Source organism: Oryctolagus cuniculus, chromosome 4 (assembly GCF_964237555.1).
Source record: "Oryctolagus cuniculus chromosome 4, mOryCun1.1, whole genome shotgun sequence".
Lineage (NCBI taxonomy): Eukaryota > Metazoa > Chordata > Mammalia > Lagomorpha > Leporidae > Oryctolagus > Oryctolagus cuniculus.
The window spans coordinates 105,757,252-105,783,440 of record NC_091435.1 but is presented as its reverse complement, the minus strand read 5'-3'; the positions used below and the strand labels follow the sequence as shown (position 1 = coordinate 105,783,440).

The following is a 26,189-nucleotide window of genomic DNA, read 5'->3' as shown; positions in this document are numbered from 1 at the left end:
TGAGGACGTTACCAGTAGATGGGAGATCTCTGCCTTTTCCAAATTAAATAAATAAAAGTTTTATAAAATGAGAAGAAAACTTAAATAGATGGTACCAGCCCCTAAACATCATGTTTTACACAATCTTTACTCAAACTAAAAAAATAAAGGGAAACTACCCAGTTTTAACATAAGGGTTTTATTTTTAAATAGCCGTGCTGCTACCTCCCATCCCCTGATTAGAAGGAAAGCTTTTTAGATAGACTTATTTGCTGAAAGTTTGGAGGTTAAATGGGCAATTAGAGGGATTTCGAGAGTTTAAGAAGAAGAGAACCTAGAATAAGTCAGTGACATGAGGTTTAAAGAAGGAATTGGAAATAGAGGAGCAACTGACTGGATCTAGCTTCTGAAAAGAAAGGGAGATTTAGCATACAGGACTTCCAGGTGGAGTTCTTAGTTGGAAGGATGTGAGGTTTTAATCCTACAATTATAAATCCTTCCACATGAAAGATGTAAAAACCTTAATGAGCTGTCTTTCTGATCCATATTCCCTAGGCCCTAGAAGGCTGTCTCACTATCATTCAAAGTCTCATATCTAAAATCCTGGTTCTTTAAAACTCATGTGGCCTCTATTCTGAAGTCACTATTAATTTGACTCAAAGATCCAACACAGTCATCTTTATGAGGCAGCATATTGATAAATACTGAACATTTTTATCTTATCTCTTTATAGCCTAAATTCCAGAATGTGAACTCCAAAAATTGCTGTATTTAAAGTTTTTGAAAATTAAGCACTATAAATGTAATGAACTGTAGCCCTCAGGCATGCCTAAAAAGAGGAAAGAATATCCACAGCATAGAATCACTGACAAATTCCTGACATTCTAGATGTCATCTCATATGTAAACAGTCTGTGTAATGTGTTTCTTCCCTGAACACTTTTAGATTTTTCTTTCTAAGAGGCACCCTACGTCCTTTCTTCTGCCTTTCCTAAAGATATGTATATTGTTGTTTTATAAGAGACCTGAATAGAGATTAGAACAACCAAAACTGTACAAGGTTGCTGCTAGGCAACTAGACTTAGCTCCACCCACACGACTTAGGGCCTGCTGTCAGAGAGATAGCTGAATTTGGTATCCATCAGCAGCTCAAGTCAATACCTTTGCCACAGTAATTATCTGCTTTTATTTATTTTCCCCTTGCCCAATTTATTTTAGGCCAGATCTCAATTTTCCTTTCCTAGAGCCTGTGGATCCATGTTCAATTGCCTAGTTTCTCTGTAACACCTGAAAGTAATCACAGTTGCCAGATTCAGTAAATAGCAAATCGAAGCTAAGTTGGCCCAGTAGATTTAATCAGACCAGTAGAACTAGTAGTTCCATGTAGGAACAACAATTGGAAATGTTTGGTCATTGAATGAGTTTTTAGGTAGCAGGGATGCTATTAAATGATATTTGTTCAACTATTTGAGCAAATAGTTGAATGATGTTGTCCTAGATACATAAAACAGTGAAATAATTTTCAGCATAACTGAATTGTGAGTTACCTTTCAGATTAAAAGCACTGATTTATTTAAGGCTTTATATTCATGAGTCAAGTAAATTAAAGAGCTGAATTTTCTTCTGGAAAATTTTGCTGCTTGCCCTTGTAAAAAGGAAAGAGTTTGCCTTGATAGTCATTATTCTATGTAACAAAAATGATATGTTAACATTAGGTTATCAATTAGTCTCATATTGTAGGAGTTTATAGTGAAGGCCAAGAAAGGGCCGAAGTTAGCTACAATCTGCCAAAACTGATTCAAGTGGCCATAGGGAAATTAACTTTTTTTTTTCCCAAAGTATTCATGAAGGAAAGCACTCTCAGGTCTGGCTACAAAATTGAGTTTTCCTGTGGCTAAACTATCATAGAGTAGTTTGATGTAAAGTTGCGGCAACACTGTTCTGAAATGATTGTACTGTGAAGAAGGTAGCAGCTAGGTCAATTAAAAGAGAACTTTAAATGTATACTTCACTGGACGGTGAGGTAAAAGAATGCTGCCAATGGACCATTAGCAAACTGTCTTTTTAGGGTAGCAATTTTTCAACTTTCCTCATTTTAACCCTTCACTGAACTACAGGAATGTTGTTTGAATATAGTACCAGGAATCAAAGAATTCAGGCAAGCATGCATCAACTTAGCAGGTCTGAAAATATACGATTTCATTGGTTGGCTGGCCTTAAAAAGAAAACAGTTGCTATCCTTTTTCCCTAATATAAAACTCAAAATGGTTCTCTGAATTCACTCTAATTATCAGTTTTTTTTTCAGATACATCAGAGAGAGTAAGAGAGAGAGACTACAGCATACATGTGAAATAGAATCAACAGTGAGGAAAATTCAGCACTGGAGAGAAAAATGGGGCTTGGCAGAGTAATCTGACATTGCAACTATAGAACAGAATAACTTTTACCTGATGATTTGCTCCATCTTCCATGCTATGGTTTATTAGTGCAATTTCAGAGCTGAATTGATTTTGTTTAAAAGTGGGCTTTTAAATGCTACAAGATTTTCTTTTTTAGATTTATTTATTTCAAAGACCCAGCAGCAGAGGGATAGATAGATCAATAAATCAATTGATCTATCAGCCTTCCATCTGCTGGTTCATTGCCCAAATGGCTGTAATAGCCAAGTCTGAGCCAGGCCTAAGCCAGGAGCCAGTAATTCGATTCTGGTATCCCATGTGGGTGACTGGGGCGCAGATACGTGGGTCATCTTCCTCTGTTTTCCCAGGCACTTTAATAGTAAGTTGGATAGGAAGTCGAAGAGCTGGGAGTCAAACTGCAACTCCAATATGGGAATCCATTGTTATAAGCAGTGGCCTAACCCACTGTGCCACAACACCAGCACCCATAGTGTTTCAGACAGTATTGTTAAACATAAAACTATTTTACCAACCGAATAGTGATTAAAATAGTACAATTAAAACGAATTATTGAAGGAGTACTATTTAGAGTTAATTGCCTTATTAGGATATTTGTTCATGTGCTACAAATTGAATGATAGTTATTTTATTAATATAGCAATTTTTTATGGATGTAAAGAGTCATTTGGATGCAACTGAGTTAATGTTATTTCAAGAAGAATTAAATGTGTAGAAATCTTTGTTTTCTGCTGAATAAAATGCTATATTCAGAAATAGATTTTTTCTGAGTATAACTGTGATATTGAATAGCTATAATATTGTATTCTTGTTCTGTCATTCTTTCTCTATTTCATGCACATGTACACACACATACCTTTTCATTACACTTTTATTCTTCAAAAGTCCTTTTTCTCTCAGGCGCAGGGAATCCTTCCGTAATATTGTTTTCAGGGTTCATGTCTGGATTCTGCCTATTTGTAATAGAACCTTTAAGGAATTTAAGCTAAAGGTTCTTTCTTATACAAATTCCACTTAATAGCAAGTAAAGTTAAGGATACACTGCCATGTTTTGTTTTGTATTTTATTATGCTCCAGCTTGCATGAAGATTAAGTATTTTAAAATGCTTACATGTAAGAAGGCTTACACACACACACACACACAGAGTGGAGTAGAAATTGTATAATTTTAGAATTTTTGATCTTGCAGGAAAATAAGGGAGAAAGCACTCATTTCTTAAAAATGTTCATAAGCATCCAGGAATATTTTTCTTCATCTATTGCTTCTTATAATGATCCTAAAAAATTTCTTGTCCTCATACTCATTTTGACTATATATTTAAATATTCCGCCTATAAATACTGTTATCATAGTCTGACTTAAAGGCAAATGCATTCCTTGCTTATTTTATAAAATATAGAAGTATATTTCAAGTGGAATAAAATAATCTTATCACATACATCTCGGTTCATTATGTTGGACTTCAGTAGTATGTAATAAGAGAATTCTCTAAAATTAGTTATGTAAACTTAAGAATGGAAATTATATATCTTAGTATAATTAATCAAGTTATATGTAATATGGCCCTAAATATTTTCAATATAATATATGCATAGTTCATAAAATGGAAGATTTTATGAAACACCTCTGCCTTTCTATTTATACCAAATGCAGAAATATTATAAAAGGTATTAAGTCGGCAACATGACTGAATGTTTAAAGTAGTATGCTAATGTTCATGTTAAATATGAATATTTTAGAATATGCTACAATAGAATCTTTGACTCTTCCTTCTTCAACTTCCATGCTCATATGTAAGAAAGTCACCTAGCTCTTATTGCCACACTATTTTTTTACCTAAGCATTTATTTTTTTCAACTGCCTTTGACATTCTTTCTCTTTAGATCCTTTAACTTCTCCTCTGTATCCATTCCTTCTGATATTTTAAATTTATTCCTCATGATCATCCAGGTCACTATAAGGCAAAGATCTAAGCATTTCAAAAATGATAGGAGCCTGAAATTTTAAGAAACTTTTAATAATTCTACAGTATTTGCTAATTGAGCAACTCTTACCAGTTTTTCTTTTAAGGTATTCTAAAATGTGGCCCCAAATTACCTGTAGACAGTGATTCTTTCTTAATCTTGGGCAATCACTTGATCTTTAAAAATGTGCATATATACAAATATGCAAAGAATTGCATATAATTTAATATACAGCTTAAATAAGGCCATTCTTCCTCAAGACTTAGAAAAATAGCCCACCATACACTTATTTCCTGCCACTCTACTACATATACCTTAAATTTCAACTATGTTAAGCCGTAAGCAACTTGAAATCTGATGGTGCTATATGTAAAACACACATTCTCCTGTGCCACATGATCTAACCAAATGTCTCCACCAAGTAACTTGGCTTCTAGAAAGTCTTCCTTGAGGTTTTTCAAATGTTTCACTCTCACTCCCTTATCTGTCCACTGTCATCTGTTACTTGGATAACTTGGGAAGGGAAATGTCATTTTATAGCTCTCATCTACTACTATTCTTCTTCAAGAAAATTCGTAATTTGTTTATCCTAGTGGGGATTTTTTTTTTTTTTAACTAAAGAACTCAGGCTGTGCTTACCTTCATTAACACAGGCTTCGTTTGTACTTAAACTTGATATCTCTTTGATTCATGTCTACTCAAATGGGTGTCAAAGGTGTATTTCCATTTTTGTTTTTCAGGTTTCTTGAGTACAGGGGATCAGGCTGCCAAGGGAAACTATGGACTTCTTGATCTCATCCAGGCTTTACGATGGACTAGTGAAAACATTGGATTCTTTGGTGGTGACCCCTTAAGAATCACTGTTTTTGGATCTGGCGCTGGGGGTTCATGTGTCAATCTGCTGACTTTATCCCATTATTCTGAAGGTAACCGTTGGAGCAATTCAACCAAAGGTATTATGCAGGTTGCAAATTTTGACAATTTTGGTGTCTGCATGCCACCACCATCAGTAGTATGTGATGCTCTGTACTATCTCTCTGTTCAAACTGAGTGTTAGGTTGAACTCAATAATTGCTTAAAACTATGTTTCTTCAGCTTTTCTGTGCATGTTTAAATTTTTGTCAAACTCTTTTCATTGTCTCCTGTGGAGCTTGGTAAGAATGCCCTTTCAAGCACACTTCAGAATAGTTAGCATTACAGTTACTTTTCTTGCTTTCAATGGGTGATTTCAGGTAAATCAGACAAAGACATTCACAGTTCTGCCATCTGTTTATTCAGTAATCAAAATCAAAGACAAGACTTTATCACAGGGACTCTATAAAATATATTTTAAAGATAATAGACATTTTAAACCCTTAATTAGTAAGAAGCTAATGAAACAGTCTTAAGGTAGTTTGTCTGGAAACTTGTGATTTCACTTGTTGTCTGAGTAGAGAATGGATATTGATTATTTTGCATGCATGATCCAAAATTGTCAAAGCATCCAGGTCACTAGCGGAACTTTTTATTAGAAGGAAAAATACTTTTGATTTCGTTCTTTTTCAATCTGTAACGCCAAAGGTGTTTCCCTTCCCGCCCCCTAAAGTTTGGCAAAGCATCGTGGAGCACTCAGGCTTCAGAAATTCATGAAAATTCTTTGTTTCCATTTTGTGGCTTTGACATCTATTTTTCCAAAGTGCCTAAGGCTCACCATGTTGTTCTTTATGGACTCCATCTTACCATGTGCTTAATCACCCATTCTAACTGCATTATTAATTTAAAATATCCACAAAAGAAGTTTTGTTAAAGTCTGTGAAGCAAATACTTTCTCTCCATTATTTATATATAATAGAGAGGAAGACAGAAAGTAAGCATCAACACAGACCATCTTGTGCTTTCTGCTTTTTTGTTGTCATTTTACACATATGAAGAAAGTATACTCTGTCAAATATAATTCATGCAGCACCTTAATTTGTAAAACAATTTTATCATATGAGAACCAGACTTAGAGTACTTGGTTTTGATGTCAAAAATACATTAATGCAGAACTGTAAAAGAATCGTCAATCATTAAATGAGTACTTATATACTGGGCAAATCATGTATTGTTATGGACTTAATTTACTTTATATCATCTCATTAATTTTAGTAGCATTCTGATTCAAGACAACAAAATGACAGAGATGAGAATATTTCTAATCTCTTAGATAATTTTGTTTGTACTGAAATGACTTATTTTTAAATAATAAGATCTGGGTTTTTTTGTTTGTTGTTTGTTTTGTTTTGTTTTTAGTTTAATGGATTAAGTTGTTCTAGCCTGAGTACCATACTAATGCCAATATTTAGCTAGGTTTACATTAGGCAATCTTTATAGACATCTCAGGGTCATTTGATCATAACTGGGCACAATTGCTAGTTTCTACCAATATCAAGCTAGCATTGGATAAAGTGTCAAGTTAGGTTGTTCACTGACTAAATTGTTGCTCATTAATTCAGATTGTGGAAAATAGTGGCAAATAGTTACAAAAATAGTTGAAAACTTAACATTCCATCATACTCTTCAGGAAAATCTGAATGCCTCTGGCCAGAAACATGAACACAGGCTTGGTCTAGTCCTAACCCCATCTCCAGACTGAGCTGCCTGATTTGACCAGGAGGTGCTCAGAAGATATCTTAAAAACATCAGACTGATTCTGCTTCAAATGCAGACAGGCTTTAAAAGCTGTCAGCTCCATCAGGTGTGCAGCTGCCCTAAGTCCTGAATAAACCACAACTCAATACATACCATATACACATGACAAAATCGCTCAATTGTGATAAGATATGTGGTTTTCCCAATACAAGTTAAATGGCATATTTCAGGCAATATTTAACATAACATGCATTTCCCACCAATATCTTCTAGGTATATTTAATGTCATTGAACCCCTGAGATGATAAGTAATATTATAGAAAACACCAAGTTTATTTTACTTGTAAAAATTTTGATTAGGAAAATATTTCTTTGAGCAAATGTTGGCCAATAGCCCATATAATCTTGTAAACTACTATTTACATATTTTCTGTAGCATATTTTGCTCTTGCAAACTACAAATATGTTTATAAAGATGTTGAAAACCAAACCAAACTCACATTAGTATTGTTTGGCTTCCTGAATATTTTTAGAATGATCTAGGAACACATGTTAGACATTTTAATATATATGCCTGTTTGCAAGAAAATCTAAAACTTTACTTTTCACTCATTTACTGCTTTGGCACCTTTATGACAAGAGTTCTTATCGCATTAGCATGCATGAATAATTAATCATGTGTTTAAATGACTGAATTACATAACTGTATTTGAAAACTGATAACAAATAAAAATTTTTTAAAATAGGCAAACTATATTTTTAAAAAAAGAATTTAGAAAATACTGTAATAAGGAGATAAGTGCATTTATGAATTTGAATGACATACAGGCCTTATCAAATTGTATATGGAGCCATAATTTACAGTTCTAAATGCAATTAAGTGAAAAGCAATGGACCATGTATGTTTCATATTTTATGATAAATATAGCAGCACACATTTAACAGTGGAAAGTCACTCCCCACTAAATCCTTCTGCTGATGGTTTTTTCTTTAACCCAGTGAAGGCACTTCAAATGTTCTGTCTTCCTCTGAAAGATGAATATTCAGCACACTATGTCTGACATGAAGATCTGGAAAGAGTATGTCTAAAGTGATATTCTGTTTTGTGTGCCATCCCCAGGGTATGAACAAATCCCTAGCCCTGGTAGATGTGTAAAATCTCAATCATCCTTTTTAAGATACTATCTGGTTAAAAAAATATAGAGAACATTTTGAAGGAAGACAGATGCAGTCAAATTGACGGATATATCCCAAATCAACAATATGAATCTGTTGAAGGCAAGGGCGTTGGCTCTATTTGGTTGGCACAGAGGATAATATAAATATTTATGAGCTCCTTGAAAAAATATTTGGGGCTTTTTACCACTAGTTTTTATGCCTTTTCTTCCTCTTTTTGCTTCTTACCCCTTTGAGACTCAGTATAATTCTAACCAACTTGATCCCTAAAATATATGCCACTCAAAGCACCAGACTTAGGTCCACTTCTGTAACTCACTATACCCTGGGGATGACTTTGTGTTTCTCTTCTTAGGCAAAATGTCTCTATCTTCCTGTTTATTGAGTTGTATATGGGAATTTATATATGAGTACATGTCTAAAATAGCAGATGTTATTGTTTTGCCACATTATTCAAAGGTCATCTGAAACTCTTTGTGATTTTCCATAGGACTTTTCCAACGAGCAATAGCTCAAAGTGGAACAGCCCTTTCCAGCTGGGCTGTCAGTTTTCAACCTGCAAAGTATGCTAGAATGTTGGCCACAAAAGTTGGATGCAATGTTTCAGATACAGTAGAGTTAGTGGAATGCCTCCAGAAGAAGCCTTACAAAGAACTTGTTGACCAAGATATCCAACCAGCTCGATACCACATAGCCTTTGGACCTGTGATTGATGGTGATGTAATTCCAGATGACCCTCAGATATTGATGGAGCAAGGAGAGTTCCTCAACTATGATATAATGCTAGGAGTTAACCAAGGGGAAGGGTTAAAATTTGTGGAGAATATAGTAGATAGTGATGATGGTATATCAGCTAGCGATTTTGACTTTGCTGTTTCCAATTTTGTTGATAACTTATATGGATATCCTGAAGGCAAAGATGTTTTGAGAGAAACCATTAAATTCATGTACACTGACTGGGCTGACCGTCATAACCCCGAAACCAGAAGGAAGACACTATTGGCTCTGTTTACAGACCATCAGTGGGTGGCGCCAGCTGTAGCTACAGCAGATCTTCACTCAAATTTTGGTTCACCTACATACTTCTATGCCTTTTACCATCACTGCCAAACAGATCAGGTTCCTGCTTGGGCTGATGCAGCCCATGGAGATGAGGTTCCCTATGTACTGGGAATTCCCATGATTGGCCCTACAGAGTTGTTTCCTTGCAATTTCTCCAAAAATGATGTGATGCTGAGTGCAGTCGTAATGACATACTGGACAAATTTTGCTAAAACTGGGTATGTACCAAGGAATGATGTTGGCTGTGGTGTTAATAAAAATACCCTCATAAGCATTTTAAAACATTCATATTTTATGCTCAAATAATTTAATAGATTAATACCAGCAATATATTAAGTTCCTTTATTAAAAATTAATTCTATATTATTGTTTCATGACTTTCTTAGTTCTTGCTTTTTAGACATTTGAGAAAGGTTGATATTCATATCCCCACTGCATTACTCAACAATTAAATATGGTATTGGTTTGTTAATTACATTGGACTTGCTATTATTTAATAATAAACTAATGTTAATTTATAGTGCTTTCCAACTTATAATACTGTATGCTCTTTGGTCCTTTCTAGCACATTGAGAAGTAGACACGTCAGGTACTTTTTTTTTAAAGATTTATTTATTTATTTGAAAGTCAGAGTTACACAGAGAGAGGAGAGGCAGAGAGAGAGAGAGAGAGGTCCTCCATTCAATGGTTTACTTCCCAATTGGCCATAATGGCCAGAGCTGCACTGATTTGAAGCCAGGAGCTTCTTCAGGGTCTCCCATGCAGGTGCAGGGGCCCAAAGACTTGGGCCATCTTCTACTGCATTCCCAGGCCATAGCAGAGAGCTGGATCTGAAGAGAGCTGGATCTGAAGAGGAGCAGCCGGGACTAGAACCGGCACCCATATGGGATGCTGGCGCCTCAGGCCAGGGTGTTAACTCTCTGTGCCACAGTGCTGGCCCCAACTATTAACCACATTTTACAGAGCTCTGAGGCCTTGATAGTTTCATATTGATATCTGTATTTGGTATACAGTAGTTCCAGAACTCAAATATTTATATGTCAATTCCAGATTCCAAGACATTTCCACTCTCCCATACTAAATCTGCTTCTTTGAGTATGAGCTAACTTATATGTTTATGAATATTTAAATGATTTCAAATCTCCAGGTAGAACATAGGCCATCTCAAATGTACAGAGAACAAGAATGTGAGACTTACTTGCATTACATTTAACAATCTACCTGTTATGAGATTTGAATTTCTAAATTAACTCAAGATAATGTTAAAACAGAATCTTCCAATGAGATATTAAACCAATACCACTGTGATTAAGAAAATCAATAAAATGATTTTGTCCTTGTAATTTCTTTTTTTTTTTTTTCCTAGTGACCCAAATCAACCAGTTCCTCAAGACACAAAATTCATTCATACCAAACCCAACCGCTTTGAAGAGGTAGCATGGACCAGATATTCACAGAAGGATCAACTTTATCTCCATATTGGATTAAAACCAAGAGTTAAAGAACATTACAGAGCTAATAAGGTAAACCTCTGGCTGGAGCTGGTACCCCATCTACATAATCTCAATGACATTTCTCAGTATACCTCGACAACAACTAAAGTGCCATCAACAGACATCACTTTCAGACCTACGAGAAAAAATTCCATACCTGTCACATCAGCCTTTCCCACTGCCAAGCAGGATGATCCCAAACAGCAACCAAGTCCATTTTCTGTGGATCAAAGGGACTACTCAACAGAGCTGAGCGTCACAATTGCAGTTGGAGCATCACTGCTGTTCCTGAACATCTTGGCTTTTGCAGCCCTGTACTACAAAAAGGATAAGAGGAGACATGACGTTCACAGGAGATGCAGCCCTCAGCGCACTACTACCAACGATCTGACCCACGCACAAGAAGAGGAGATCATGTCCCTCCAAATGAAGCACACTGATTTGGATCATGAATGTGAGTCCATCCATCCACATGAGGTGGTTCTTCGGACCGCCTGCCCCCCAGATTACACACTAGCTATGAGGCGGTCACCTGATGATGTTCCCTTAATGACACCCAACACCATCACAATGATTCCCAACACTATACCAGGGATTCAGCCCTTACACACATTCAATACATTTACCGGAGGACAGAACAATACTCTGCCTCATCCCCATCCCCACCCCCATTCACATTCAACAACCAGGGTATAGCCAGATAAGAGAAACAAACTATTTTTTTTGATGGATTGCAGTAAAAGATTACTGAAGATTCCTTGGCTTTCAAGCTACAAGACTCTTACTATTTAAATAAGAAGGAATATTATGTGAATATACATATCAAGAACTTTGGGGGTTTTGAAAAAAAAGAATTGTATATATATAAATATATATACACAAAGCAACTTTAAAAACAAATTTCAATTGCTTGAAGCAATTGTTCTGAATGATACTTTTTCATTCACATTCAAGAATTAATTTTTTGAAGATTTAAGTTACATAATGGAATTAGGCATGTGGAACACCAAACAGGAAAGAACTATGTCTGAAATATAAAAAATAAAAATAAAAAACAACTATGAATATGCACAAGGGACACACCAATGGAATGTCAGATAATTTTCACCAGTTTTTATTTGGAGCCGTTTTATTGTGTAGACCATATTTACATATTTGGATAAGTACACAAAGCACCAATGCTGTTAATGGCCTTAGCAGAGGCTCATGCTGAAATTTGCCAGTAAAACAAACAAGTTTTAAAGACTGGCAGGTACAACATTATCACATAAGTGCTGTCAGTATAAAGTTGTGGGGATAAAGGAAACTGGATATTTTTAGCACGATGTGCATGATAATTTATATGCTTGGTGGCTGTGCTGCTGATTAAGCCGTAATTAAAATTCCTCTCATCCCATTGGAGTTTTTAATAGAAGCTTCCTCTATCAATTGGCAGAACCTAAAGAAGATTTTAAGGGGCAAAAGTAATTACAATAAAGTAATCCACAGTAGTTTAAATAATAGAAGGAATTAGTTATTAAAGGTATTTGAAGAAACTATAGGTATAGTGGTGAATACTCGCGGATATGAATCCCAGAAAAAAATTCTTGTGTTTTTAATGTTCTTTTCATTCCCATCTAAATAACTTAGAGAAATAGACCCTAATTGGACATGTGTTACAGGATCTATAATTTGCTGTGGTTTTTGTTACTCTGTATTTTGTTCTTTTTGGTAAGGTGAAGTGTGTCCAAAGAGTTACTTGAGCAGTCTTTTATGATATGAGGATGCCCCAGTATCACCATTCTGATCACAGTTCTCAGTTAATTTACTCATGTTGCATGACAAGATGTTTACTAATAGTAATTCAATATAAAGTTATGTCCCTCTTCACATCACTTGTCTTTCTCACAGAGGTCCTTTCACTACAATTTACTCACGCAATCTCGGTAGAGTACGACTTAGATACAGAACCTAGGAGAGTCAACACCTGGAGGATGTTAGTTTTCCACATATGTGTGATTTTAAATGAATGTTTCGAGACTGCAGGAAACTTTTCATCCCCCTGTTTACCAGTAACAGTATATCACAGACCTTTCCAAATGTTTGTATATGTAATCAGATGTACATTTATATTAAAAAAATGAGATGGACTTAAAGAGCACATCCTGATAAATACTTTCTCTCTTACGTGTACTATATTTCTATTAGACTAAAGTTATGTGATTTTTTTTTACATTTTTTCAGATGACTAGCAATTTTGATAGTTTGTAAGATAATGCAAAGAACTTTCTCTGACAAACTAACTGCAGTAACAGAAACCTTTCTTTTCAGTTACTCTTTTTCAAGAATGAAAGCTTATTATACAAAAGAAAAACAATTGTATACTACTTGATGGAAACAACTTTGTACATCTTGGCCATGTCACTGGTCATTGCGTGAAATAAAGATAATCTGGATAATGGCTATTAGTCCAATGCTAAGAGACATGATCTTTGCTCATTAAAGAGCTAAAATGTTTATTGCTGTTTTGTCTTTTTTTTTAAAAAAAAAAAAAAACAACAAAAGAAACGTGACTGTCTCGAAGAGTCATTTTTCTAGACTAGTCGGGTTTTTGAAGACATGAGGTAACTCCTACAGTAAATACAACTATGTATCTGAAGGCAAGTCTCATCAGTTATGGAGCTCATGGAACTTTAACATTTTGAATTTATATCTCCAGGAACTCATGAAAAATATTAGCTTTGTATTTTTAAATACCTCTCATATGAAGGTGTTGTAGAAACAAAGTGCCAATTGTTTTTACTTAGAAACATGGGTTCCAATTCTGATAATCAAAGGAAAATTCTATTGGAAACAAACATGAAATATTTCATGAAATAAAAATATCTAGTTTCACAATCTAAGAGTGACTAATTTATCATATCATATTTAGAAGGATATAAAGTTATCCTTCTAAGAGACTTAAAAGTATTAAGCCATTAAACTAACATTAAAAGATAAAAATCTGTTTTAAGAAATATATTTTATTATAATTTCCCCTCCCAATTATTAACTATCAGTAAAATATAGATACTCCGAAATCTGAAATAAAGTCTCTGTTAGAAACAAAAAATCTTCAAAAATCCAGAGTGGTCTACATGCAATTTCTGCCTGATGTGTTTATGCTTTTAGACCGTGAACTGCCAACATAAACCAATAAAAACAATTGTTTAGCATCTGAAATATTGTTTAATCATAAAGCTGTCTTCTATTATATTGAGTAAACAAACAGAAAAACAAGAACTGACAACAGAATAAGATATGAATTAGTATTCTCATAGCATTACTTCACTTGGCAAAATCAAATATTCTATTATTTTTTAATGATGCCCGTATTTTTGTCTACCTACCCATCTGTTGCTCTACATTTATCTATCAACCTGCCTAACCATACCCTAACTGACATCTACTTTATGTTAATTTAGGGAAATGATTTAGAAAAGCAAAGCATAGCCCTATTCTCTCTAAATTAAGATAGTATCAACTTCATCAAAAATAAAGCAGCCAGTTTTTATCGCTGTTCCCAAATCATGTAAAAAAGTCATTGCAAATGAGTGTTAGTTGTTAGTTTTTTAATTACAGCCTCTAATATTCTGAATGTAAGATGATGTCCCACATAAAACAGAACATTAAGAACTGTTTTTAAAGCTGAAACGTACTTTTTAAAAATGTAAGAAATTTTGAATATTGTTACTCAATTTTAACCATGTTTAAATATATTTATTCAAATGTAAGTAACAAAATTTAAAGAATATTTTGGCATTATTTATTAATTAATTCAAATTTTCCTGTCTCAAATTAAGCTATAAGTAGGCAAGATTGCTTAGGATTTATACAAACATTAAGCCAAAATAAACTTTGATCCATTGTTTTGCTATTAAATACATTTTGCAAAATGTTTATCAACAGATTAATGTTGTTTTAGATTATGTAGTAGGAAATGTAAAAGAGAAATTTCAGAGTTTTAAATTTCTATTGAACATGTGGACTATAAACAAAATTTAGCTGATAATCACAAGTACATTAACATGTTCAGCATTAACTTTTAAACATATCAGAATGTAGATTTCTAAAACATAAACAATATCAGTTTGGAGATATCTTGCTGGCAACTCAGAGCAAAAAATCTGAGTATAGATTATTTCATTCTTCTTTTCAAAATTAAAAGCCAAAATGAAACTTCAATTCTTGATCTCTACAATGTGTAAGCAGTTAAAAAAATTAGCTATCCATCATATGTAATACCAAGGTAGAAAACAGGATGGAACTGCTTCCTTAAAGAAAAGAAATGCCAAAATTCAATTGTTACATCTGTAATATATTCTTTAGCAGCAGTTATTTCACCTGTTGGTTTACTCATACTGACACATATTAATAACAATAAAAGTTACAAAGAATGTGGGAAATCTGTTCCAGCTTTAAAAACACTATTACATAGAAATTACTGGGATTCTTTTATTTGGCGAGTTTCACTGCAATATTTTCACAGGACAAAATGATGAATGTTATTTTTAGGAAGCTGTCAAATATCATGGCAGTCCTTTGATGTTAGTAATTTTGTTTTCTTCTGTGTTATTGGTTCAAAGTACTGGCCTTTTCCTTCATTTCCAGTAATTAGTTGTTATAGACTATCACTTTTTAATGTGAGTGAAAATTAGATAATTTGGTTATACTTGTGAAAACATGCTCCCAAATAAATTCAATTAATGAGCACTTCCCTGCTGAGATTTTGTTATCATTCATTTAATTACCTTGTCAAGCTTTACTGTTATGACAATTGTTTGGGCTTTTTAGTCAATAAACTAAGGGAATTTCTCCAATAGCCTTATACCTCTCCTGCACTTGAAATGTAACAACATACACTTCAGATTTCCATCAGCAGTCCCTAAAGAAACTTCCTACAGACATGCAACATTTGGTGATCAACTTGATTCTTTTTCATAAGCACTTGGGTTTGGTTTTATTCTGGCACTTTTCTATATTTGCATGCAGGCCAGTAAGCAATTTCATTTGAAAAGGGTTGTGGAGAATACAGACTGACTATGTGCAGGGCTTAAGTGCCTTTTCCTACTGAGATTTCATTTATAAAACTTGTCATTGTTATTGTTAAAATTTTTTAATTTTCAGATTTTGATCTTTTAATTTAAAAAATGCATAGGATGACTCTGTTATAAATTGCCAATAGAAAAATTTATTTAGAAATTCTTATATTTAATTTTATTTTAGTATGGTAACAAATAGGTCCAAATAACTCTTGGGAAAGAATGTTGTGGACTTTTGGAAAGTGAGAGTTATTTAGGCATCTTGTTTGATAGTACTTAAGAATGGAAAGTGAAATCTCTAACATACTATAAAATATTTCCAAATAGGTAAGTATTACTTAAAAGAAGTATGAAGTTGTTAGAGGCAAACATAAATAACATAACTATATCATTTGTTCTAGTTGGCCATTGTAACTACTCTATGGTACATAGACCATATTTACTGTCTGATTTATAGGATATTAATGGTAGCTCTTTCAGACCCTTGTATTGACTTTGTATAATTCCCTACCTATGTGCTAATGTGACTGAATTTAGTCTTCTATGAAAAGTGAAGTCAAAGTGCTAGGAATATTGTGTTGAAATGAATGATAACAATTACTGTTTATAGAAATGTGTGAAGGCACAGTAACAAAAACTCAGCAGATGAAGTTAAAGCAAAAGGAACACTTTCTTATGGCATTTCCAAGGTTAATGTCTATAGTATGTGGTATTTTAAAAAGAATTTTAGTATTTTTGATTCATCCTTTCTTCATACTCCTCACTTAGCAAATTAATGGGACATATGTCCTAGATTTTATTTAAAAATGCCATTGGATAGTCATGATTCAGTTTGTGTTTGGACATCCATGGCTTTCATTAAAATGCATTTATTATCATGAATAAATATTACTATGTTTTCCGAATTGTGTCGACTATTCTTAAACTCAGAAATAATTTCTTCTCTGCTTGGCACACATGAAAGCATTTCTAAGATGAATGTTCTCTTGAAGCTTCTTTTTATTGCCCACACATGTGCTGACAATTCTGACTTGATGGAAACAATGATATTTTATGGTCTGTTCATCTCTTGGTGAATGCAGGGAAAGATTTGTGGAGTTTGGGAGCTTGGAACAGCCCGTCACAAAAGAGATAGAAAAGAAGAAATAAAGAAGAGAATGGAATAAGGAAGGAAATGAGAGAGAAAGAAAGGAAGAAAAAGTTCTGTATTAAGTTATCTTTTACTCTAAATCAGGTTTAATGGAGATGTGTGATATTTTAAATAGACTTAAATAAATCCATTTGATTCATAAATCTATTGATTTTGAAAAGTGATTAATAACATGTAAGAAAATATAATAAATTTAACCCTTGATCCAAGTCTTGGCCAAGTTGGGAAACTAAAAACAAAAATAAAACCTATAGTGATCTACTTCTATCCTATTATCTAATCAACAGTGGTATTGCTAGAGAATACTACATGAAGTATGGCCATCTCTGCTCCATAGAGCCCAAGATAAGACCACAGCAAACAAATAGGACTTCATAGAATTTCCCCATACATGGCCGAAGGATCAGTGTTTCAATATTGCAAAATGTGGCTACATATGTCCATCAGTACCAAATAAAGAAAGCAATTGAAAGACATGTTCTGGGTGTTGCACTTTGAATAGAAGGGTTTTGATATTTTATAGGACTTAGTTTTATTTGATATGCTTACATTTTTCACTACAAAATTGCATTTTCTTACAGCTTACAGAAGGGCATTTCTGCATTTAAAAAAAGACTCAAATATATTCTGCAAATGACCATATTTTCAAGGAGTATAATTTGATGTGCTTCCTACTGCCCCCATTTGGGAGCATTGCCTTATATATCTGGTGTAAACATTTTTTTCTGTTTTAAATGTACTCAATTTCATGCTCAGAACTCTCTTCCTCTGTACTACAGTGGAACTTCTCTCCATTTACTGCAACTTCTCCTTCAATTACTCCTCTCTTTACTATTATGCATTCTTCTCCAAGGGCATGGAATTTCTAAGGAAATTGTTAGAAGATGATCTAACTAACCGAAACTTGAGAATTGGTTTCTCTGTTCCCCAGCAGGTTAAAAGTGATTGAACAACAATCAAGCAATGAGCGGAATTAGTCATGCATTCCTTCAACAAATGATGCCCACCACATGTCTGCTAACATGGTGTGTGGTAGACACAAGGGCCAACTATGACTTAGCCACTAACATACAAGTATTTCCAAACTTGGAATAGATTCACACTTTGACTCATTCAGATCATTTTGCACACCATATGCGATAGCAAACCATTACAAAATTATCTTGACTATTTTATTTGTCTCAAAATACAAACATAAAACAGTATTTGTTGAGTTCACAGCAATATTAGTTGACTTCTATTAAGCAAATCCATCAATCAAGATAAGAAGGGCAATCTAACCCAATAAGAATGTGTCCATATCTGAAGTCATAATTGTAACAACATAAATCAGGGAAATGAAGTTTCCAGTTCCAAGTTCATCTGATCCAAGCACCTTAACTGCTTTCTTATTCTTCTGCCACAATCCCAAATGTGGCTGTGAACCCTAACATTGAACATCACCATGGGTATGGAATGCTAATAACAGCTGGCTATGTTCTTTAATTGCTTAGAATTTCTTCCTTATTTTGATTCTATTTTTTGTTTTGATGTTCCTAAAATCTCTATCAACCAAGTTGCTTTCACTTTTCCAAAGATAGCTACCCTAACTTCCATGTGTCATTTTCTCCTCAAAGCAAAAATCTCCATTTAAAAACAAAATAGCTGAATGCTTTCACCATTTCGATTACTGTTCTTCTAATATACTCCCAAGCCTGAATTTCTTAGGAAGCATAATGTCTAAATTGACCATAATAAGCATGTACAGTTCATATCAACCTAATTTAGTACTACAAACAGCTTTCTCATTGTGAAAACTATTTATTTTAATATAACATACGATAGTGTTACATGTTTTGTGGTCACAGCATACTAGTAATTAAAATTGAGACGTACTTCCTCTTAAAACTCTTTAAAAATTCCACATGTGTGCTATTAAGAAAATTCTGCCTTTATTCTGCCATTCATCATTTGAGTTTTCCCTTATGTTCAGGATATTAAATACTATAAAATTCTTCCTCATTCTACCTCATCAGCACATTGTTCCAGCATAGGCAGACCATTCTATCTACTTCACAGTAATGAGAAATGTCTCTTCTGTCTTTGCCCAAGTCTTTAGCAAAAAAATGCCATGCAGAATTAGGCTGAAGATTATAGAGCAATAGTAGTACAGATTGTGTATATAATACAGAGAAAAGCAATGATTAACATTTACTGAGCACTTACTGTCTTTCAGGTTCTGTATCACAACCCTCAACAAACCACTACACATAATGCTCAAAATATCTATTAACCTTGTTGATGTTTTTATTCACCATTAATTTTTTTAAAATCTTATTTGAGGAGAAAGAGATCCTGTCTGCTGGTTAATTCCACAAATATATGTAATGGCTGGGGCTGGATTGGATCAAAAATGGAAGCAGGAGAATCAATCCACATTGCACACTGGCTGGCAGGAACCCAATTTCTTGAAGCTCCTATCTCCCAGGATCTACATTAGGAGGTAGGCATAGTCAGGGGCCAGAGCCAGGTATCAAGCCTAAGTACTCTGATACTAGATATGACATATTAACTGATATTTTATGTACTGTACTAAACATCTCCCTCTACTAATTGATTTTTTAAAGAGACATTAAGGAACTATAAGAAGGCTCTTAGGACCAACAGTGTGGCACAGCAGGCAAAGCCAACCTCTCACCTGTGACACCCACATCCCATATAGATGCTGGTTCGAGTCCTGGGTGCTTCACTTTCAACTCAATTCCCTGCTAATATGTCTGAGAAAGCAACAGAAGATAGCCCAAGCACTTGAGCCCCTGCCACCACTTGTAAAACCAGAAGGATTTCCAGGCTCCTGGCTGGAGAAAGTAACAGCACGCACAAAATAAAATAGTCTACAGTGCAAGGCAAATACCTCTCTCATTTCAGATCCCAATCCCTTAGTCTTCCCCATATACATTTCCTATTACTTTAAATTCAATGTCATTCTAATAAAAATTCCAACAGGATTTGTTTACTTACAAACCATAAATGTGTAAAGGTCAAGAATAGTCAAGATACTTTTGAATCAAAATAATGAGGGACTACTCCATCTCCCATATTTCATTAATCACTAAGAAACCACTATAATTTAAAAAATATGGAATCAGTGATCAATTCACTAAGAATAAAATGGCCAACAGTATTGACCTCATAAAAGGACATATTAAGAAGAGGGAATTTGGTGAACGCTAAAAAGGTGTTATAAACCATGAGGAAAGGATAAATGCTACCTAAAAATGGCTATTCATATTGGTAGTGGGGTGATTACCCTATGTCATACTCCATATAAAAATTAAGCCAGGTAAGTTAAAAATATAAATAAGAAAAGCAAGTTTTAAGTCTTTTAAAACACATAGAAAACTATTATCATGCCCTTGATGTGAGGAAAAAATTATTTAACAAGGCACAAAATAGCATTAAAAATAAACAGGGGGAGCTGATAAAGTTGCTGTGTGCAATGCCAGCATCTCATTTGAACACCAGTCCCAGCTGCTCCACTTTCTGACCAGCTCCCCGCTAATGGCCTGGGAAAAGCACGAGAGAGTAGCCCAAGAGCACAGGTACCTCTCACTCACATGGGAGACATGGAAGAAGCTTCTGGCACATGACTTCAGCTTGGCCCAGTCCTGGCAGTTGTGGCCCTCTGGGTAGTGAGCCAGTGATCCAGTGATGGAAGACTCAATCTCAGTCCCTTCCTCGCTCCCTCCCTCCCTCCCTCTTTCTTTGTAACACTTTCAAATGAATAAATAAATTAAAAAAATTGGAAAAGATGGGACCAGCACTGCGGCATGGAGGGTAAAGCCGCGGCCTGCAGTGCCTGCATTCCATAAGGGCGCCAGTTTTGAGTCCTGGCTGCTCCACTTCTGATCCAACTCTCTGCTATGGCCTGGAAAAGCAGTAGAAGATGGCCCAAGTCCTTGGGCCCTTGCACCCACGTGGAAGACCCAGAAAAAGCTCCTGGCTTCGGATCGGGCTGTTGAGGTTACTTGGGGAGTGAACCAATGGATGGAAGACCTCCCCCCCTTCTGCCTCTCCTCCTCTCTCTGTGTAACTCTGACTTTCAAATAAAACAAATAAATTTTTTTAAAGGAAATATAAGTTGAAATTAAAAACTCAATACATCAGTTTTTAAATTATGACAAGCACATATTGGAAGTAAATATGTACAGCATATAAAAGTAATATAAGATTAATGAGTCAGATAGAAAACTCTAGTAAATGAATAAGGAAAATACAAACCTATGATAAAAGTGGAGCTAATTAAATATTGTGAACTGAAAACATGTCTTTTCATTCCCTTTGTCACAATATATCAAAAAAAGACTGAAACTTGTATAAACTCATAAAAACAAAAATGATATAAAAGGATAAAGAAGTACTAACAAGTATTTAGAAATACAAATTAGATAAACTAACATTAAGAATGTAATACAATCTATGAAATAACATAAATAAGAATTAGAAAAGATACTTTAATACAAAGAATTATAAATAAAAGAAAAAAACTTTAAATGAAGATTAAACTGAAATAAAAAGAAGACTAAAGAATGGTTTAAGAGATCTAGAAAATTCCTGAAGAGAAACAGAAGACATAAGAGAGAAAAAGTCCAAAAATGAGAAGAGGAAGGAAGGAAGAGGGTGGAAGAGAAAGAATTTGAGCATCAGTGATAAGATAGACATAGATGACGCAGCGTACATATATGGAACCCTCAAAAAAGAAAACCAAAACAAGAGAACAGAAGTATAGCAAAATCCATAATGAAGAAATATTTCCTAATACACTTATATTAGAAAAAGTCTGACAGTACATTGTGAAAAGGCATACTGTATAGCTCGGAAAACAGTAAAAAAAAAAAAAAAACTCAAAGACATACTCTAATAGGATTATTGAATGACAAAAATAAAGTCCTTTGGACTTTTAATTTCAGGTAAAAAGACTAACTCCCTTTAAAATGGAACCCTTTCATAATATAATTAGATTATCAGCAGACTGTAAAAGCGGTGCTTTATGCCAGAAGAAATAAAGTAGCATATGTAAGATACTGAAGGATGTAACCCAGAGATTTTTTTGTATATCCAACCACAAACTAAGTTTACTACTAATATGAAGGCCACAGACAAACTGCTATCAATATTCAATATCTTAAGGAATATCGTGATTATAAATGCTTCCTGAAAAATTTATGAGCAAATGACCTTCAGAGGAACAGAACAGTCACACTGATGTAAGGGCTGATGATGGGCACTGAATACACATTCTCTCAGAGAGCAATGACTACAGGAAATACCACGAGGTAGAGGGTACAGAGTATAATAGTTATACACTAACTTCTATATGGACCATGTTTTTTAATCCAGATATTTTTCCCAGAGTGTTTCCCCTATGATGATGTACCAGATCAAACATTTTCATTTTATGTTTTTTGTCTCTGTGTTATTGTATAATATTTAACAATAAAATAAATATGAATGCATGTGCTTTGACAACATAGGCAATTATAAGAAATATGAAGAGAATAGGGAAATCACATGCAAAAATTATTACATTCAATACTTGGTTTTGTTGTGGTGATAGTACTGTTTCTGCTCCGAGGTCATTTTCTATGTAATACGGAATACAGCAATTGAGGAATATTTTGATATGCTAATCCTATGATTGCCACTATCTTTGAGAACCAGTAATCTTTATGTAGCAGGATATTCTAATGCAACATAGAACCTATTAAGTAAAAATCTTGTGTTTAGTATATTAAAGTGAAAGTATCAGGATGAAGATGGTGAGAAAGTTCTGCAAACAATGACCAAGCCTGTTGCAATGGTTATGGTTTTAAAATTTCCCACTCTAAAACATATACCACAGACACACACACACAGATTGAGACTTATTAAGAATAATTTCTATGAGATAAATTCTTAATCAAAAAGAAAACTCATCTCTGTCTTATAGAGGATAAACAGAATACACCTCATTGTGTAAAAATAAATTTTGTCTTGCCATTTCTCTATAACTTTAGAACTAGCTAGCTAATGAATAGATGAGAATATATTGTTTTCCAGCTAATAAAAAAGGAATCGTGTAAGAATTTTACCTTGTCATTCCTAGTGAATCAGTGAGTCAAGCTATTTTTTCAAAGATTTTCAAATTTATTCATTTGAAGGACTAATGGCAGAGAGACAGGAAGAGTCAGAGAGAGATCTTCCACCCACTGTATACTCTCCAAATGGCTGCAACAGCCAGGTCTGGGGTAGTCTGAAGCCAGGAGCCAGGAGCTCCACCCAGGTCCACCATATAGATGGGAGATTCCCAAGTACTTTGCATCCTCTGCTGCCTTTCCAGGTGTGTTAGCTGGAAGCTGGATCCAGGCTGAAACAGCCAGGACTCAAACTAGCATTCTGATATGGACTGCTGGGTATTCAAGCAGCAACGTATCCCATTTCACCAACTGACCCCAGCAAATCAAGCTATTAGTCGCTGACAGCTTGCAATATCACAAAAGTAGAAACAAGCCGATATCACATCAGATAAAAGTACAAGTACAAAGTATAGTTCTGATATCCACCCTACAACATGCTTATATCTGGTATAGTCTCTGTCAGGAAATATATAGAAACGTGTCATACAAGGAACAAAAGAAGAGGTTGAAATATCCCACAAAGGTGAAATCAGCAAAATTCAGACTAGTGAAAATTTCCCCAATGAAATGTACTCCAATAAATGGGTAATTTCTTCAATAAATAAATTGCAAGGAAAAAGGGTGGTAAGAAAACATATAAATTTTTAAAAAGTTTAAAAAAAAAAAACTGTCTCAGGCAGTGCTCTTGTGTGATAAAAGTGACTTAGCTAACAAGCCTTCAAGGAGTAGCTGTTCGTAGGAGAGGAAAGGAGCTTTGATTGACAAGGTGCATTTGAAGGACTGTGGGGCTCATTTGCAAAGGTCTATTTGTTAATCTGAGTGTTTTTCCAGAGCATTTCCATTATGATGATATATTTGACTAAACATGTATTCCATGAAGTTTTCCTGTACTTATGTTATATTTCACAAAAATATAAATGGGATTGTAATCAAAGTAAATAAAACATAAATATGTTTTCAGATTTAAAGGATATGAGCTTATTAATTGCAAGGGCCTACCAACTACCCAGTACAATGAATGGAAAAAGCAGCCATTAAGACATAGCATTACCAAGCATCAGGACAGCAGGAAAAAAGAAAACTTCCTAAAGTTCCAGAGAGGAACAAAAGGGATTTTCAGTATCAGCTCTGGAAGCAGAAGACACTGAGTCAATGCCATCATAGTTTTCAGGAACAATTATAGTCATCATATATCTAAACAGAATACCGTTATCAGTCCAAGAAGGCCTGGATTCACCAGAGAAAGTGTAAGAAAACCTAGGAGCACTGCTCAAGAGACTGGAGAACAACTCTGAGTATGAACTGGGGAACTCTAGTGAGGATACCTCTAGAACAAAATAGAAACTGAGAGAGTAGCTAATGTGTTTCATCATGTGGGAAAAAATATGAATGGATTTTAAATTTTTTGATAACATGAGAAAGATGTATAAAACTAAATAATGATCAAAATGATCACTGTTAATGCAGAGAAAAAACAAAAGTACTATATCAAATGGAATGTAATTCTTGAATACATATTTATGCACATGAATGGAAGTACATTGAAGAGCTAATCATTACAAACAGAAAGCTTGGATCAAAGGATGTTTTCATTTTTTAAACAATTTCCTGACTTTTTCGATGATGTTATACAAATTTACATTACCACCAACAGTGTATTAGAGCACCTGTTTTCTACCCTGTAGCCAAAATATGTGACTATCAATTTTTTATCTTTTCCATTTTAATAGAAATGGAATGTCATTACTGTATTAATTTGCATTTTTAAATTGAGGTAAAGCACCTTTTCGTATGCTTATCAGCCATTGTATTTCTTTTTTATATTAACTGTATTAATTTACTTTTTATATTTTTCTATTTGTTGATTAATCTCTTCTTATGGAATTATAAGAGCTCTCCATAGATAAATAAAATCAGTACTTTTTGTCATGTGTGCTGTAAATAATTTTGCTCAACTTTTCTTCTGATTTTATGTTATTTTGTGCTATGCAGAATGATTGTGTTCTATTATTTAAATGTATCAATATTTCCTATATGTTTTCTGGGTTTTGTTTCCTGTTTACTAAGAACTTCACCATTCTAAGACTTTTAAAAAATTTATTCATATTTCTTCTGTATTGGCAGTCTCATTGTTTATATTTAAATCTTTTCTTAAATCTTTGATTCACCTAAAATTAATATTGACATAGCAGGTAAGAAGGGGATTTAGTTTTTTTTTTCCCACAGATAAGTCAAGATATTAATACAATTAAGACCTGAGTTAAATGGATTGTGTTTTATTATAAAGCTAAGAACTTTTGATTTTCAGCCACTGAAATCTAATAGATCATATAAGAGTAAGATTTTGGCATAAGTACATGAAGTTTGTTCCTATATCTGTCTGTCTTCTTAAACACATGCTTATCACTAAAAGCTGTTTGCCATTCTAGTATGTGACATCCAATCCCAAGTGCTTAAAAGAAGTCTAAGAATTATCCAGCCTCTAAAGAGAGAGACCTCTGACTTAGGATCCTGGGGCACACATGGAACTTTTGCTCATGAAATATATTCATATTTATAGACCATATTTTATAAGTGTCACTCAATGGCATGATAGCTTAGGAATAACAAATTTGCTGAGTGCTATAATCAGAAGAAAATCAGTAAGAAAAGAACTACAGGTGAGTATTTTGACCTATGTGTAGAGTCAGTGATGTTCACTTGCAGCTGGATCCCATACACTTAAACCAAATGCCTCAAAGATGTTTCCATGCGATTCCTGGGATTTCCACCAAGGAAGGTATCTCAAAGACCACAAAAGTTGTCTTGCGATCTAGAGATCTATTGGCCTGTGTTTACACCTTGGGTTTCTCCCCATGCTGGGCAGTAATAGAGCAAGTAGTCCTCTAATTTCTTTTTCTTCTACTGATGAGAAATATCTAACAAATATTTAGCTATTTTCTTATTTCAAAGATTTTTTTTATTTGAATGACAGAATGAGAGAGAAAGAGCAAGAATGAGATCTTCCATCTGCTGATTCACTCCCCAAATGGCTGCAAAGGCTAGAGGTTGGCCAGGCAGAGACCAAGGGCCTGGAATTCCATCTAGGTGACCCACATGGGTTGCAGGGGCCCAAATACTAGT

General features: G+C 34.3%; 1 protein-coding gene across 10 annotated transcripts in view; it reads left to right on the top strand.

Annotated features, from left to right (window-relative positions):
* NLGN1 (neuroligin 1) overlaps positions 1-13,248 on the top strand; it is a 926,201-nt gene extending 912,953 nt beyond the window's left edge. For 7 of the 10 annotated variants that reach the window (XM_051859134.2, XM_051859135.2, XM_051859136.2 and 4 more), the window contains 3 exons: positions 5,101-5,313; positions 8,637-9,426; positions 10,575-13,248. In XM_051859134.2, the coding sequence (XP_051715094.1) occupies positions 5,101-5,313; positions 8,637-9,426; positions 10,575-11,397 (1,826 nt within the window). In that variant the 3' untranslated portion in view covers positions 11,398-13,248. The remainder of the gene's footprint in view (positions 1-5,100; positions 5,314-8,636; positions 9,427-10,574) is intronic. The other 3 variants (XM_051859137.2, XM_051859140.2, XM_051859141.2) reach the window with 1 other exon arrangement.
* The last annotated feature ends 12,941 nt before the right edge of the window (positions 13,249-26,189 follow it).